This window comes from Sceloporus occidentalis, unplaced genomic scaffold, assembly GCF_023333645.1.
Source record: "Sceloporus occidentalis isolate IW3139 unplaced genomic scaffold, rSceOcc1.0.p SCAF_4, whole genome shotgun sequence".
NCBI classification, from domain to species: domain Eukaryota; kingdom Metazoa; phylum Chordata; class Lepidosauria; order Squamata; family Phrynosomatidae; genus Sceloporus; species Sceloporus occidentalis.
The window spans coordinates 91,283,351-91,296,902 of NW_028316984.1; the positions used below are offsets into that span (position 1 = coordinate 91,283,351).

General features: G+C 40.2%; 2 protein-coding genes across 4 annotated transcripts in view; one reads left to right on the forward strand and one right to left on the reverse strand.

Moving 5' to 3' along the window:
* The window catches only part of LOC149314331 (malignant fibrous histiocytoma-amplified sequence 1 homolog), a 31,291-nt gene extending 26,779 nt beyond the window's left edge, over window positions 1-4,512 (forward strand). The window contains exons 10-11 of the mRNA XM_089520876.1: window positions 2,623-2,723; window positions 4,354-4,512. Of these exons, the coding sequence (XP_089377002.1) occupies window positions 2,623-2,723; window positions 4,354-4,371 (119 nt within the window). The 3' untranslated portion in view covers window positions 4,372-4,512. The remainder of the gene's footprint in view (window positions 1-2,622; window positions 2,724-4,353) is intronic.
* A 1,235-nt stretch (window positions 4,513-5,747) lies between these two features.
* Window positions 5,748-13,552, reverse strand: part of IRF7 (interferon regulatory factor 7) — a 29,558-nt gene continuing 21,753 nt past the window's right edge. For all 3 annotated transcript variants that reach the window (XM_089520878.1, XM_089520880.1, XM_089520877.1), the window contains 3 exons: window positions 11,973-12,356; window positions 9,580-9,698; window positions 5,748-8,002 (listed from right to left, as the gene is read on the reverse strand). In XM_089520878.1, coding sequence (XP_089377004.1) covers window positions 7,844-8,002; window positions 9,580-9,698; window positions 11,973-12,356 — 662 coding nt within the window. In that variant the 3' untranslated portion in view covers window positions 5,748-7,843. The remainder of the gene's footprint in view (window positions 8,003-9,579; window positions 9,699-11,972; window positions 12,357-13,552) is intronic.

A 13,552-nucleotide genomic window follows, 5' to 3' on the forward strand; every position in this document is an offset into this window, starting at 1 on the left:
TTCATCTTCAAAAGAAATCAGACTTAATTCTGACCACATGCCCTGTTAACACAGAGTGCATCTATGCTTCTGCATGGACTCACCAATGTCTGCGAGATAAAGGTTAATCCAGTGTCTTCTTTGCCTAACCATGGGATTAGTCTTATTTTACACAGGTTCACAGATGTTCCAGTAAAGAACTGCACATTGTTTTGAAATTTTAATTGGAAGTCAGACATTAACATTCCTTTTTCAGAGTGGTAAGTCTTAATTACTACAAATGAAATCACCTTAATATCACCTTCATTGCTATAACCAGTTGACAAGGTGATCAGTGATAGGCTGGAAGCTGCCATAGGTCCAGATTAGATCAGGTTCTATTCTGATTGATCACATAATCCACTGCTTAGGCAAGTTCTCATCAACTGCTTCAGGTTTTCAGTGGCTGACCTGCTGTAGACCATCCAAGATGACATTAAGAAGGGACTTGAACCAACATGGTTATAAGGCAGGTGTCTGCCATCACGTCGCTTCTGCTCCATACGAGAGCAGCTAGAATGGCAGCCATCCTCACATTAAGAGGCTGTTGAGGGGAGTTTTCCAACAGGGCCTGCCTACCAGACATCGTTTTCCATCTTGGGATGTGAACACGGTCTTAAAGACTCTGACGGTTGGGCCAATCAAGTCCCTTTGGGAGGCCTTCCTCAAACACCTCTCCCTCAAGGTCATCTTCCTCACGGCCATTCCCTCCGCCAGATGGGTGTCAGAGCTGGGGCCCTGTCGGTACATAAAGACTTGTGTATTTTTAGGCCTGTCTCAGTGTGCCTTCGTCCAGACCCTACCTTCGTGCCTAGGGTCAACTCAGCCTTTCAGGTGTCACAGGACATTCTCCTGCCTTCATTCTGCCCCGATCCTAAGAAGGACTTGGAAAAGACCTGGCACACATTGGATGTGTGCAGAGCCCTCAAAATCTACATCAAGAGGACTTCAACCTTAAGGTCATCTGAGATGTTCTTTTCCTTTTGCCTGGACTCTTTGGGGTGCAAGGTACCAGTCTTGACTCTGACTAGGTGAATCAGGTCTTGTATTCAAAAGAGCTACTGAACTCTTGATCTCACTCCACCCGAGGGGTTGATGGTGCACTCAACCAGGAGTGCATCTACCTCTGCGGCCTTGACCACTAGCGCCTCCCTGTCAGATATTTGCAGGGTGGCCACATGGAAGTCGCCTTTGACCTTCATAAGACATTACAAACTGGACATGTCTCAGTCCGCAGAGGCGTCATTTGAAAGGAGGCTCCTCCAACAGATTGTGTCGGGGGCCACAGTCTCCTAGCAGCACCTCCCTCCCAGTTCGAGAGGGCTTTTGTAAATCCCAGATTACAGGAGGACAGGACCCTCTCTGCTGGGAAAAGGAACGTTGGGTACTTACCGTGACATGTTCATTTCCTGCAGAGAAGGGTCCTGGCATCCTGCCCACCCGGGTGCTGCCTGCGGCCTCCAACCCTATCTGCCTGTTGGTGGACCTGCCTTGTTCTTCTTGTTGCTGGATTGGTTTTTCTGAGTTCTTGTTTGTTCTTGGACTAGTTTTTTCTAAGCTGTTCTAGTTAACCCTTAGCTGATGTTACTAAAGTTCAGTTCCTTGATTACCTTACTAGTCACTTGGCTTGTTATTGACTGAGGCTCAGGGGGGCTAGCTCCTCCCTATATAGGGGCCGGTCTTTTGTTTATTGTCCCTGCCTACAGGAGCAAATAGGAGGAGCTAAACCCAGATTACAGGATGCCAGGACCCTTCTCTGCAGGAAATGAACGTGTCATGGTAAGTATCCAACGTTCCTTTTTTGTTGTTTTTGAAAGGAGAACCTACAAGTCTAATTTCTATCCAATCTTTTTGGGGATTAAAATGGGCTAGGGATGAAACAATAACAGACTTGGCATTTGCTTCACTGTGTTTAAGAACAATACATGGATTTAAGAGCATTTTGGTTGGATTATATATCTGAATATGAACTTTTTAAACAACTGTATCCATTTATTTTGGTACTTGTGTGGTAACAAGCCTTGAGATTTTCAGACACTCCCTCTTTCACTTCCCAATATTAGAAGCATTTTAGTTCAGGTGATCCTGGGTTCTGGGCGTTGCAGTCCAAAAATGGTGACTGTTTCAAGCTCTGCTCTTGACCCCTGTGAATCACCCAGTGAATGTGCAACTCTCTCTTCCAGGTCCTTTAAGCCTTCATGAATTACTTTGGCTGCATGCATATTTTTGCTTTGGCTGCATACCATTTTTGTGTGAATGCACTCAAGAATGATTTTCAGTTTTCTCTCTCAAAATGGAAGTTACAGACTTTTGAGGGTTTTTCAATTGTGGGGTATTCTAGGTCATTTTTGTGACATCCCTAGGGGAAAAATTATTTGGTCATTTGCACATTTTTTTATTTTTAGCAAAATGGCAGTCAACCATTTTCTTGATGTATTGTTCCAGTGTATGCTGATATTCCCTTTCTTATTGATGAGGAAATGTGCAAGTGTTCTTCGCATTCTTAAAATATGCAACCTGAGATTGAAGGGGAAACTGAAGACCATTCATATGGATGTCTATATAAATTGGCCTTGATAACAAAACATGTTATTGTTCTTTTAGTCCCAAGTGAACAAAGCCGCCCCCAGGCTCCTGCACACTACTATGTTACCAGCTATGGCAATGCTACATTCGGACCCAGCACTGTTCATGTGGAGAGACAGGTATGTATTAATTAAAGTTCTAACATTGTTTGTTCTTGGATTGAGAATATACTATTTTGTCTAATTCTGGAGGAATGTGCCGCTTCAAGTGTGAATTTACACTTTAACCATTGTTGAAGCCACCAGGAATGCTTCCAGCTTCCATATAGCACCCATAATAAGTCACTCATTGCACAGATTTATCACCTTCCTTCACATGGAGTGCTGTGATCATGGCATGAACCATAGCTAGGGATGTCAGTACTGCTCTCTAGAAGACATATCTCCCCATGGCACCTACCCACATCATACTTAAATGAATGTGGAAAGCACACAGTGATGTCATTTTGCTTTGGTCCCATCTGGAGGCTTGACTTTACTTTCCATGGGTCAGATCTAGTGCAGCTCAGGCTGTGAACACCACAAACACCCATATTTCAAGCACTTCTTAAGTCAGGGATAAGAAGAGCCCCTGTAAACTTTATTTTATGGCTCCTGAAGGACCCCCAGGAATCCCTTAGACTTCCCTTCTGAAATAAGCCTCCAGCCAGCCAAACAACCGTAGGAATAGGACAACTTTGGGTCCCCTTACCCCTAAAATTTCCCACACCTCAGAAAAGTAACAGAAATCAGGGGTTTTTAAACTGAATAGCAGAACTGGAACTGTTGTTGAAAGCAACAGTGCAGCCTGGTGGTGGGAAGAGGGGAATGCCTCCCCTAGCATTGCAGTTGCTATTAAGTAAACCTTACAGCAAGGCACATAGACTAAGGTCCAACTCCAACTGTTATGTGCTTGTCCTACTTGCCAAATGAGCCTAAGTTGTTCTTCGTCTCAGTTCCCACTCTAAAACAGCACACATCCATATTTTATATTGTATTGTGCTTTCAAAATGTTTTACACTGCCTTAGATCCTGTTGGGAGAAAGGTAGGATAAGAAATAAATTTTCTACATTAGGATACTGAAATACTAGCTTGCTTGAGAAACAATAGAAGTACACAGACATGGTGAGGCCTCCCTGCTTTATTGGTGATAGCAATTCAGGTACCCAAGGAGTCCATAGGCCTGCATTTCCCTGTTGCAGGGAAACTCGGTCAATTTATAGTCCGCTCAACGCCAGAGCTGAAAGATAACAATTTATATGCAATGTAGTTGCCTGTAACTAAGTGGTTAATAAGGATTTGCCGAAATCACATTTTGAAAATGACATATAGTTAACAGGAGCATCATTAATAACATTTTTAGTGTATAACTTATTTTCAGTTACTGTTGAGAGATATTGCCAGAGGCATTTTGAGTGGATTTTTTCATGGTTTTAGACTATTCAAATATACAGAAAAGTAACATGCTACTAATTTGTTTTTAATTATATAAAAAAGCACTGGGACATATGTGTAATGAATTGGTTTTAAAAAGAAACTTTATGATTGCTCTGGGAAATGGTGTAAGACTTCATGCAGCCTTCATTACAAGGCCCTTTACATCAAGAGAGTAGTTACCTGCTTGACAGACCTTCTCCTATGCACCCATTCAACTATCGGAAGACAGACTCGACCAGTAATTTCAATACTTATGTTTAGGTTAACCTTACCTGTTGACAAAATGTATATATGGATATTCTGAAGCTTACTTACCAATCTATTTTCTTTCAGAATATCCTGGACCGATGATAATTGGCCATGCAGAGGAAATCACTGATCAAAATCAGGCCATGTACTGTACATTTAGACCACTCAATAGTTAGTGTTTCATTGCAGAATGCATTTCTATGGTTATAAAGTTCCAATAATAACTCTAATAAAACATATCTCACCCAATGTGGAATGTGTATTTATTTGCACAGATACAAGGAGTGCATTTAGAAACTGCAGCTTAGGGAGCTTTCTGCGTTATTGTACATTATCTCATCATGGCCAACAAAGTTTCTAATTACATGGAATACACATAAATAAAGGAAACCAATATGCTCCATGAAACCTCAAAATAAAACTCTTGAGCTAAGATATAGCATTCAGATTTATAAAGTATCAGGGCACAAATAATAAGATTTTCAAAGAAGCAGACTTAACAGAAAAGATAGGAACTTCAAGTACAAAAATACAGATTCTCTGTTCTGTTCTTTCCCCAAAATATAAAAGTTGGTACCCAGATTTTTTAAATGGAATACAGTAATAAAAGTGGTATAGCTATACCATCAAAACAAACAAGAGGAAGCTCTTGCAAATAGCTGTAAAGAACGCAGGACCTTAAGTCCCATTGTTCTCAATGGGTGCGTGCTCCCGCTTGCACTACCATATGCATACACACCCATTCAGAAAGCTGGGGCCTGCCGTTTGTGGAAGCTCAAACTGCAGATGGCAAGCCTGCACTTGACATGGGCACACAGTAGTAGGCTTTTCAGAAGAAGCTGCTGTTTCCTCAATGTGTGTTCCTACAACACATTTTAAAAAAAAACACCCTAAATTTAGGACACATATGTAGTTCTAGTACGGCTAATGAAGTGATGCTAGTATGTGTTTGCTGAAGAGTTCAACTACTTTTCATTGAGTTGAATCCACTAAGGACAGAAGGCCTACTTTCGTCAGAAGGAGACTTGTGTTTCAGATGAACATTTCTGCTGGCTAAATAGTGGAGATGTCCTAGAGTCATATTTTTAGGCACTGCTCTAGGCTAAATGGCCCTTTGTGCCTCAGTAGTTGATCTGCATTTTATAAATATATATATTATATTTTTATTCTATCTCATCACTACATGAACACACACTTTTTCAGTTATATACAGGAAAGGTGGATATTACAAATACAGCCCCTAAAAGAAACTTAACATAAATAATGACTTCCAAAGTCTCTTCAGTAACGAATCTCATGTCATCTATGAATCTTACTGACTTTTTATAAAACGTTAAAAAAGAACAAAAAATAAGTGTTTAAGAAAAAAAGAGAAATAAAGAAATGTAAAAAAAACTAAGTTATTTTAGAGCATTTTATCAAAAACATTCTATAATTAATACATATTTTATATATATCAAATAAATAAAATAAAATATAAAATGCAGTTCAAAATTCCAGAACTGGAATTTTGCAAATGAAGATGGTTATAAAGTGCAGAAAGATTAAATGTATATACATACACACAGAGAGAGAGACATTGAATCTTTCTGCACCTTATAACTGTCTTCATTGCAACTGTGATTTATTTATTATTTATTTTATTTTTATCCTGCCTTTCTCCCAAAGTGGGACCCAAGGCGGCTAACAACATATATAAAACACATTAAAACAACAGTCAAAATCATAGAATTAAAAGTGAAAAAATATAAAAAATAACAAATATAAAATTTAAAACAGAAAGTTAAAAATAGTAATCTAACCCCAATAAAACTAAGCCTGTAAGATCTTTGAAATCCTGTTTAAATAAAAATGTCTTCGCCTGCTGGCGAAAAGCCAGCAATGAGGGGGCCAGCCTAGCCTCCCGTGGAAGGGAGTTCCACAGGGAGCAGCCACTGAGAAGGCTCTCTCTCATATCCTCATCAAATGAGCCTGGGATGGTGGTGGGACTGAGAGAAAGCCTTCTCTTGAGGATCTTAGGGCTCTAGGTGGTTCATATGGGGAGTTATGGTCTCTCAAATAGTCTGGACCTAAGCTGTGTAGGTCTTTATAGGTCATGGCCAGCACTTTGAATTGTGCTTGGAAACGAACCTGGAAACCATGTCCTAATGGATACTTTGAAAATGATATTTAAAAATATTACAGTCTTCCACTAAAGAAGCAAAAGCTATACAGAAACATATTAAAGCCTGTAGTTTCTGCAAGGATATTACCCATCCTGCTTTAGCCATCTGAGAATATTTCTCTTACTGTACAGTGTGCCTGCATTAAACACGACTTTGAGCTTTTTATATATTTTGAACTACAACTCCCAGCATCCCTGACCATTGGTAATGTTTGCTGATAGACACAATTATTAAAATATTTATATTCCACCCTGTATCACTGGATTTCAAGGTGATGTACAAGTAAACAGTTCAAAACAGTTAAATTACTGTATATACTCATGTATATGTCTAGATATTTTAGTAAAAGAATTGAACCAAAAAACTTGAGTCGGCCCTGGGTCAATGTAAGTACCATACTTTAATTTTAAAAAGGAACCATTCTCTGATGAAAGGCAAGAGAGTAATCTGTCCTGGAAGCACTGACCCTCCCACTACTCTCTCACCCATCCAGCTTTTCGCGTGTGCACAAACAGTTATGCTTGCTAGATTTTGCAAGTTCTTGGTCATTGTTTTTCTTTGTTTCATCTTTAGGTCCTTTGTTACATGCTCCTAAATTTTACCCTCGACTTATCCACAGGTTACATAAAAATCCATAATTTTGGACCCCAAACCTGCTCTCCACTTATTCATGAGGTCAACTTAAAGTTGAATATATACAGTAATTTAAAACAAAATTTATCAAACAATTTAACAAGTTAAAACAGTTTAATAACAGTTGTTTAATACGTTTTTAAAATCTTGTTTATTTCATTGCCACTTCAGTTTTGCCCTGCATTCAAGGTGCTGATGATGACATTCAAAGACACTCAAATAGCTTAAATGTCACTACTTAAAGGAGTGTCTCTCCTTATATTCACTTGCCTAAGGAGTGAGGGTCTCCCCTCGATTTCCCATCTGTGAGAGAATATAGGACAGAACTTTCTCTGCTGTAATGCCACCTTTGTGGAACTCCCCCCACCAAGTCCGATTGGCATTGAACTGGTTTCTCAAAATTGGCACCAAACATCATATCATGTGGTGGACACCTGATTTGGAAAGACTATCCTTACTACACAGCAAAGAATCTATTGTGTGAGTTTCCTTGCCTACAAATCGCAATACTGGCTGCCAGTGACAAGGGTGAAGAAATTCATAATGTGGTGCCATGTAACAGGGCAAGTGTTCCAAAAAGCTACTGGGAAGAACTCAGGTTGGGGGGTCTGTTTCTCACCCACATCTCTGTATCAAAGTAATAGGTAGTTTCTTCCTCAGATGAATTGCAGCCCTGTCAGCACAGGTTGTGAAGTCTGACATAATTTCAAGACCTAGAAACAGAGCTTTTAAAATTATACTTCCTTGTGTATAACAAATGTCCAGAAACAGGGCATTCAATGTACCACCTCACTCTGCATACAGATGTTACTCAGGTATTCCATCATATCAAAGAGACTATTGGAGAACTGTAGGCTCTCGATTTCGCTGTTCAAGGATGAGACTCCGTCCCTCAGCACACGTTCATGCCAGTATTTACAAAATACTGGCACCAACTGCAAGACATACAGAAGTTAGTTAAGCAGAAATATATTCCCTTCCTGAGCTTAAATATCCTAAGAACACCAGATCCTGCCTGATCTTGGAAGCCCTGCTTAGTACTTGAATGGAGGACCACCAATGAATGCCAGGAGCTGTAGGCTACAGTTCAGAGGAACAAACTGGCAAAACCACCTCTGAATATTACTTGCCTAAGAAACCCCCATGAAATTTATGGAGGTCACTAGAAGTTGACAGGTGATTTGAAGTACACAAACACATGCTATTGTGCTCAATCTGCCATTGAACAATAAGGCCAAGATGGGTAGGAATAGAATAAATTGAGGACAATTTTCTCAGAATGTCAAAGTGGTGTTTTTGCCAGTGATGCCCACACTCACCCCACTGCTATCTCTGGTCAACAGGCTTTGCAATGTGACAAAAACAAGAACCCTGTTTGAATACAGGCAAGAGCAGGAGAAAATAAATGAGTCTTCTACACCATGTTCACTGCTTTAAAAACCACTGCATCTCTCAGGCCTAAAGCAGTTAGCCAAACACTGAGGAGAAATGAGAGTCAAGCTATGTCACCAAGGTCCAGCTCATGGGATGGCCACAAACCTAACACTGGGATCACATGTGGCCAATAGGCTGCACTTTGCCCACCCTTAGTCTGGAAACATTTTCCAATACATATAAAAGGGAAAGATCAAAATAATTTCTCCTTCCAGCAGAAGGAAGAGTAAAAAACGGAGAAGTAATGAACTACGAGTCCTGTTACTTCTTACCAAGTACACATTGGCCAAGCAACAACTGTTTAGCATTGCTATGTCTTTACCATGTATCAAGTAATGTTCACTTGTTACTTTCTCATTCTTAATTCAGGACAAAAATGCTTCCAAATAGGACTTTCCTCCCTAAAATTTTAGGTCATTTTTAATTTGTAGACTTTTCTCCCTCGAGAAAGGGACTAAACTCAATGAGTAACATACCAAAGAAACCTGAGCAACAGAAAAAGGAAATGATTCCTTTCTTGGGTAGTGAGGGGAAAAGCAAAATAAAAAAAGTACTTTGTGGGAGGACTGGCAAAAAATGTGTTTACTACTTAAGAGGAAGTACAGAGTCTGCCTTTGGTCTTAGAAGTTCAGATGCAAGAAAGACTACTATTAAAGCTCATTAGATGATTTTAGGCAAGTCATTCAGCCTATTTTACAGGGACAGTGTGTGGACATATTGAGGGAACAAAATTATGTAGCCAGGGTGGTCAACCTATGGCTTTCTGGGTTTTCTGGCTAGCAAGTCCTATGAACTCTTGCCTGGAGATGATGGGAGTTGCAGTCCAGATCTGATTCACTGATTCCAGGGGATAAAGTTACCTTTAATTGTTTTCTCCTAAATATTTGCTGACACCTGTATTCAACGAGTATGCCTATGAGAGAACTAAGATTGGCTATGTGGCTCCCTCTCAATTAGACAGTTGCCAGCCCTACTAAAACGTCCTTAAAATATATTGTTTGCAAAAATGGGCTAGGAAATTCTTCTGTTATCACAACAAAGCACTCTGTGTTCTCTTAAAAGGAACCTCTTTGCTTACCTTCACCAAAATTAGTTTAGATTCCTTAGGCCTGGCAACAGAAAAACACTGTCCAAAGCACAGGTAGATGGTATAGTCAGGAGATGACTTTCTTTGACCATCACGGAACTGCTGAAGTTCTGAAAGAAAGAGTCAAAATTAATTCTTTAAGTGTGGGTACAGGAGGTTCATGTACAGAAAATCAAATCTGAAAGTGCTGTGACATTTGTCACTCCAAAGCCATTGAAACTGCTATCACACAATTTGTGCTGCAGTGCATACATACATGCTAACCAGGAAAAGTTTAGACACACTTCTGTTATAAGGCAATTTAAGTTAACTGAAGCAGAGACATGGCAATTAGTATTGCAAAGGCAAAAAGAGGAGAACAACAACAAAAACATTTTTCACAACTTAATCACTGGGAAAAAATGAGAATAGCTATTCAAAGTTCAAACAGCTATCTATTGGGTTCCTACAAAGCAGAAACTGTCAGCAGGTGGCTGGTGAGTCATATAGGCCCTCTGCTATTTTCAGCAGATTGTCCTCAGTGCTACCCTGAAAATTTATTTGCTTTCCAAAAAAATAAAAGCATGTTGTTGGGGCCAGTATATCTGAAAGACCCGCTCAATGCATATGTTGTTGTGTACCTTCAAGTCATTTCCGACCCTATCATAAGGTTTTCTTGGCAAGTTTCCCCAGAAAGGGTTTGCCATTGCCATTCTCTGAGGTTGAGAGAGTGACGTGCCCAAGGTCACCTAGTGAGCTTCCATGGCCAAGCTGGGATTTGAACCCTGGTCTCCCGGTGTCCTAGTCCAATGCTTAAACCACAACATTGTGCTAGATCCCATCCCATATGCGCCTGCCCATTATAATTGGATTCTGTGTCCCACCATCCTATGAGGCTAGGCTGGGGGGTACATATGACAGGGCTTTCTCTGTAGCAGCATTTGACTGTGGAACTCCCTCTTGGGGGACATCAAGCTGGCTGAAATCAATCCCTTCTGAGTTTCCAGCAGGGAGTAAAGACTGGAATATTTTGCATGCTTCTTGGTTCTTAAAATTAGGGATGTCTGCTCTGGCTGTTTTAAAGTCTTTTTTAAAAAATATGTTTTTAAAACTATCTTAAAGAGAAGCCTCAAGTATTTTTATTGATCTTTAGGTACCCACAGGCACACTTCAGTTAACAGAGCCTCTGACAAAAAAACTCATTATAAAGTCTTTTTATATCTGCCCATCTCTCCTTTTCCTCCTTGTCCAGCTGGACTTGTTTAAAGCACCAATTGCATTTAGAGAATAATGAAGGAGGTGATGGAGAAATAGAGACTGTTGCAGAAGCATGTTTCCAGTAAACAATGCAATATAAAGCTTGAGTTGTGAAAGAGTGGGAGTCTAGCCAATCATACTTTAGCTGTGTGTGCCTGTGTATAAGTCAGGTAAACAGCAGTTGCCTTCAGAAATCCTTACTGACCATGCCTGAAGAGAGAAACAGAGAAGAGGGGAAAGCTGATAAGCCTCCTTCACCAGCTATCTGTAACAAATTCAAAAAGTACAGATCTATTAGTTTGACTGCCTAAATGGAAACCGTAAGAAAAGTGGAGGCTGGTGAAAGGAAAAGTCATCCCTAGGTGCATTTTGGAAGAAGCCTTCAAATAGGCTCTAGAAAATGTTCAAAACATTTTATTTATCCAATCCTTACCTGGCCAGGTTGTTTCATTTCACATATGCATATTGTTACGTTTTGAATAAAAAGTCTGTTGCAGCATGATGAACTGCTTCTCTTTGTGGTGTAAGACAGTATCCATATTTTTTCTTTGTTATTTCTGTCTCTGGTACCAAATTTTCTATTATGCATAATGGCTAGGAACACATCTACAGTGTGCCCAAACTATACGCAACTTCCAGCTTAGAAGGAAGCCGTGTGACAATTTAAGAAATGGCGTGTGCTGCCCTGAACCGTGAGCACCCCCGCCCACTGTTTGCAATGGGATACGAGCATACATGGATTTCCCCTTACGTGGGGGGTTCCAGAACAGATCCCCCGCATAAGGAACGGGCCTGCTGTACTTCATTAATAGATATATACCTGTACTGAATATTTTCAGTTTTTTTTAATCTATTGTGCATCATCTTGGGGCCCTGTTGGGTTGAGAGAAGATCAATATGACATAAATAAATAATTGTTCTTGAACAAACTGAGTCCTTTTCCTACATTCTTTGTTTTTACCTAAAATGCATTATATCTGCTGGAGGAGTCTAAAAGTGGAAGTAAGTTCTCATCATTTCCTTTTTTAAATTTACATATGTTTTGGGGTACCAGAGAGGCACATGTGGCAGGCTGAAATGGCCTCCTGCACACGCTGGAGTTGTGCACCCATGCCACAGGGAAAAACATCATTTTCCTAGATTAGTACCTTGACAGAATTTTTCATAGTTGAAGATCTCCACTTCTGCCTCCCGTGGCAACACTTTGGGTTCTGGGTGCTGAGCCATGTTATCCAGCTGCTTGGAGAAGGCCCAGAAGACCTTACATTTACCAAGGCGCTTGGCACAAAGTTTCTTGTTCTGCTGATAAAGTAGTAGACCTGTATTCTGCAGCACAGTCAAGGTGTGCTGAACTTGTTTCTGATCAGGAAGCATTGTTGGATTTGGAAACTGTATTATCTGTGGGTTGTCTAGCACTTGGGTGTGGTTGTGGTTGTTGTAGGTAAACAAACAGCTACTTGCTACCACTCCAGTTTCACATAGCAACCTTCCCCTGTAATAAATGGAGACATCCAAGCCAAAAGAAACTGGTCCTGCAAGAGAAAAGATTGGGTTTAATGTATTCAGAGAACACTATCTTCATATCTGCAAAGAGTTGCCTGCCAATGCAGCACTTAAAAGAGATGCTGTTTCAAATGTGCAGCCATAGTATCCAACCATTGTATCCAAAATAGAAAAGTTATATTTACATCAGCAAGGTAAAATAAATTCAACCAATAATATAACCTCCACTTACAGGCACTTGAAGAAAGTGACAATACAAATGTATGCAAGTTTTTGGAATACACACATTAGAGAAAGCAAAATACATGGACGCACTACCTTTAAATCTTTATGATTGTGTTGTCAACATGGAGGACAACTCTTCCTCAGGTTCCTGCAGTTTTCTCAACTGCACTTGCCATAACTCCTGAACAGTGTAACCAATAGTGAGGGGTTTATGGGAAGTGGAGTTTAACCATGGAGATTAAGGGGTTTGCAGTGACAATTACCCATCCCTGCCCTGGATATTCCTGATATTTAAACCAGAAAGTCAACATTTGTTATTGGGATCAAATGTATGCAAAGGGATCAAGATTTTAAAACATACATTATGCTTATTCTGGATGCAAAAGTATGTAGGGTTTTAAACTAAATATCAATGAGATCAAGGGTTGGGAAACTGCTGGATTCCAGTTTCCATTATCCCTGTCCATACTGGCTGGACATGAAGGGAATTGGAGGCCAGCAACTTCTGGCAGGCAACAGATTCCCTGCTCCAGTTTAGAGATTTCTCCGTAGGAACTGGAAGAAGATGACAAAATATTTGGAAAAATATGGACTCGACTTATTCTTTTAGATATCAAGTGTGGAAACGGCTGGTTGTTTAGTACAGAATCAAACTGCTTTCACAGAACATCCAGGTGTTGGACAATGTAAAATGTTGGCAAAACTGTTGTGTCCCATCCACAACTTAAAAGGGACAGGTCACTGTGCTCAGACTCCGTGAGCTCTGACACAAACTGGTCCTGGCTGCAGACTAAAGGCCCGAACAGACAGGCCAAAATAAAGCTGCTTCAGGTCACTTTGGAAGTATGCTGTTGTGGTGGAAATTCCTTGTTGAAATAAAAAAGCTATAGAAAGATGGAGTCACCTTTGTCAGCCAGAGAGATGGTTTTTGAAATAAAGGCTTGGAGTTTAGAAAAACTAGAACAAAGGAATAATGAGTGCATCTTGATCTGGATGGAAG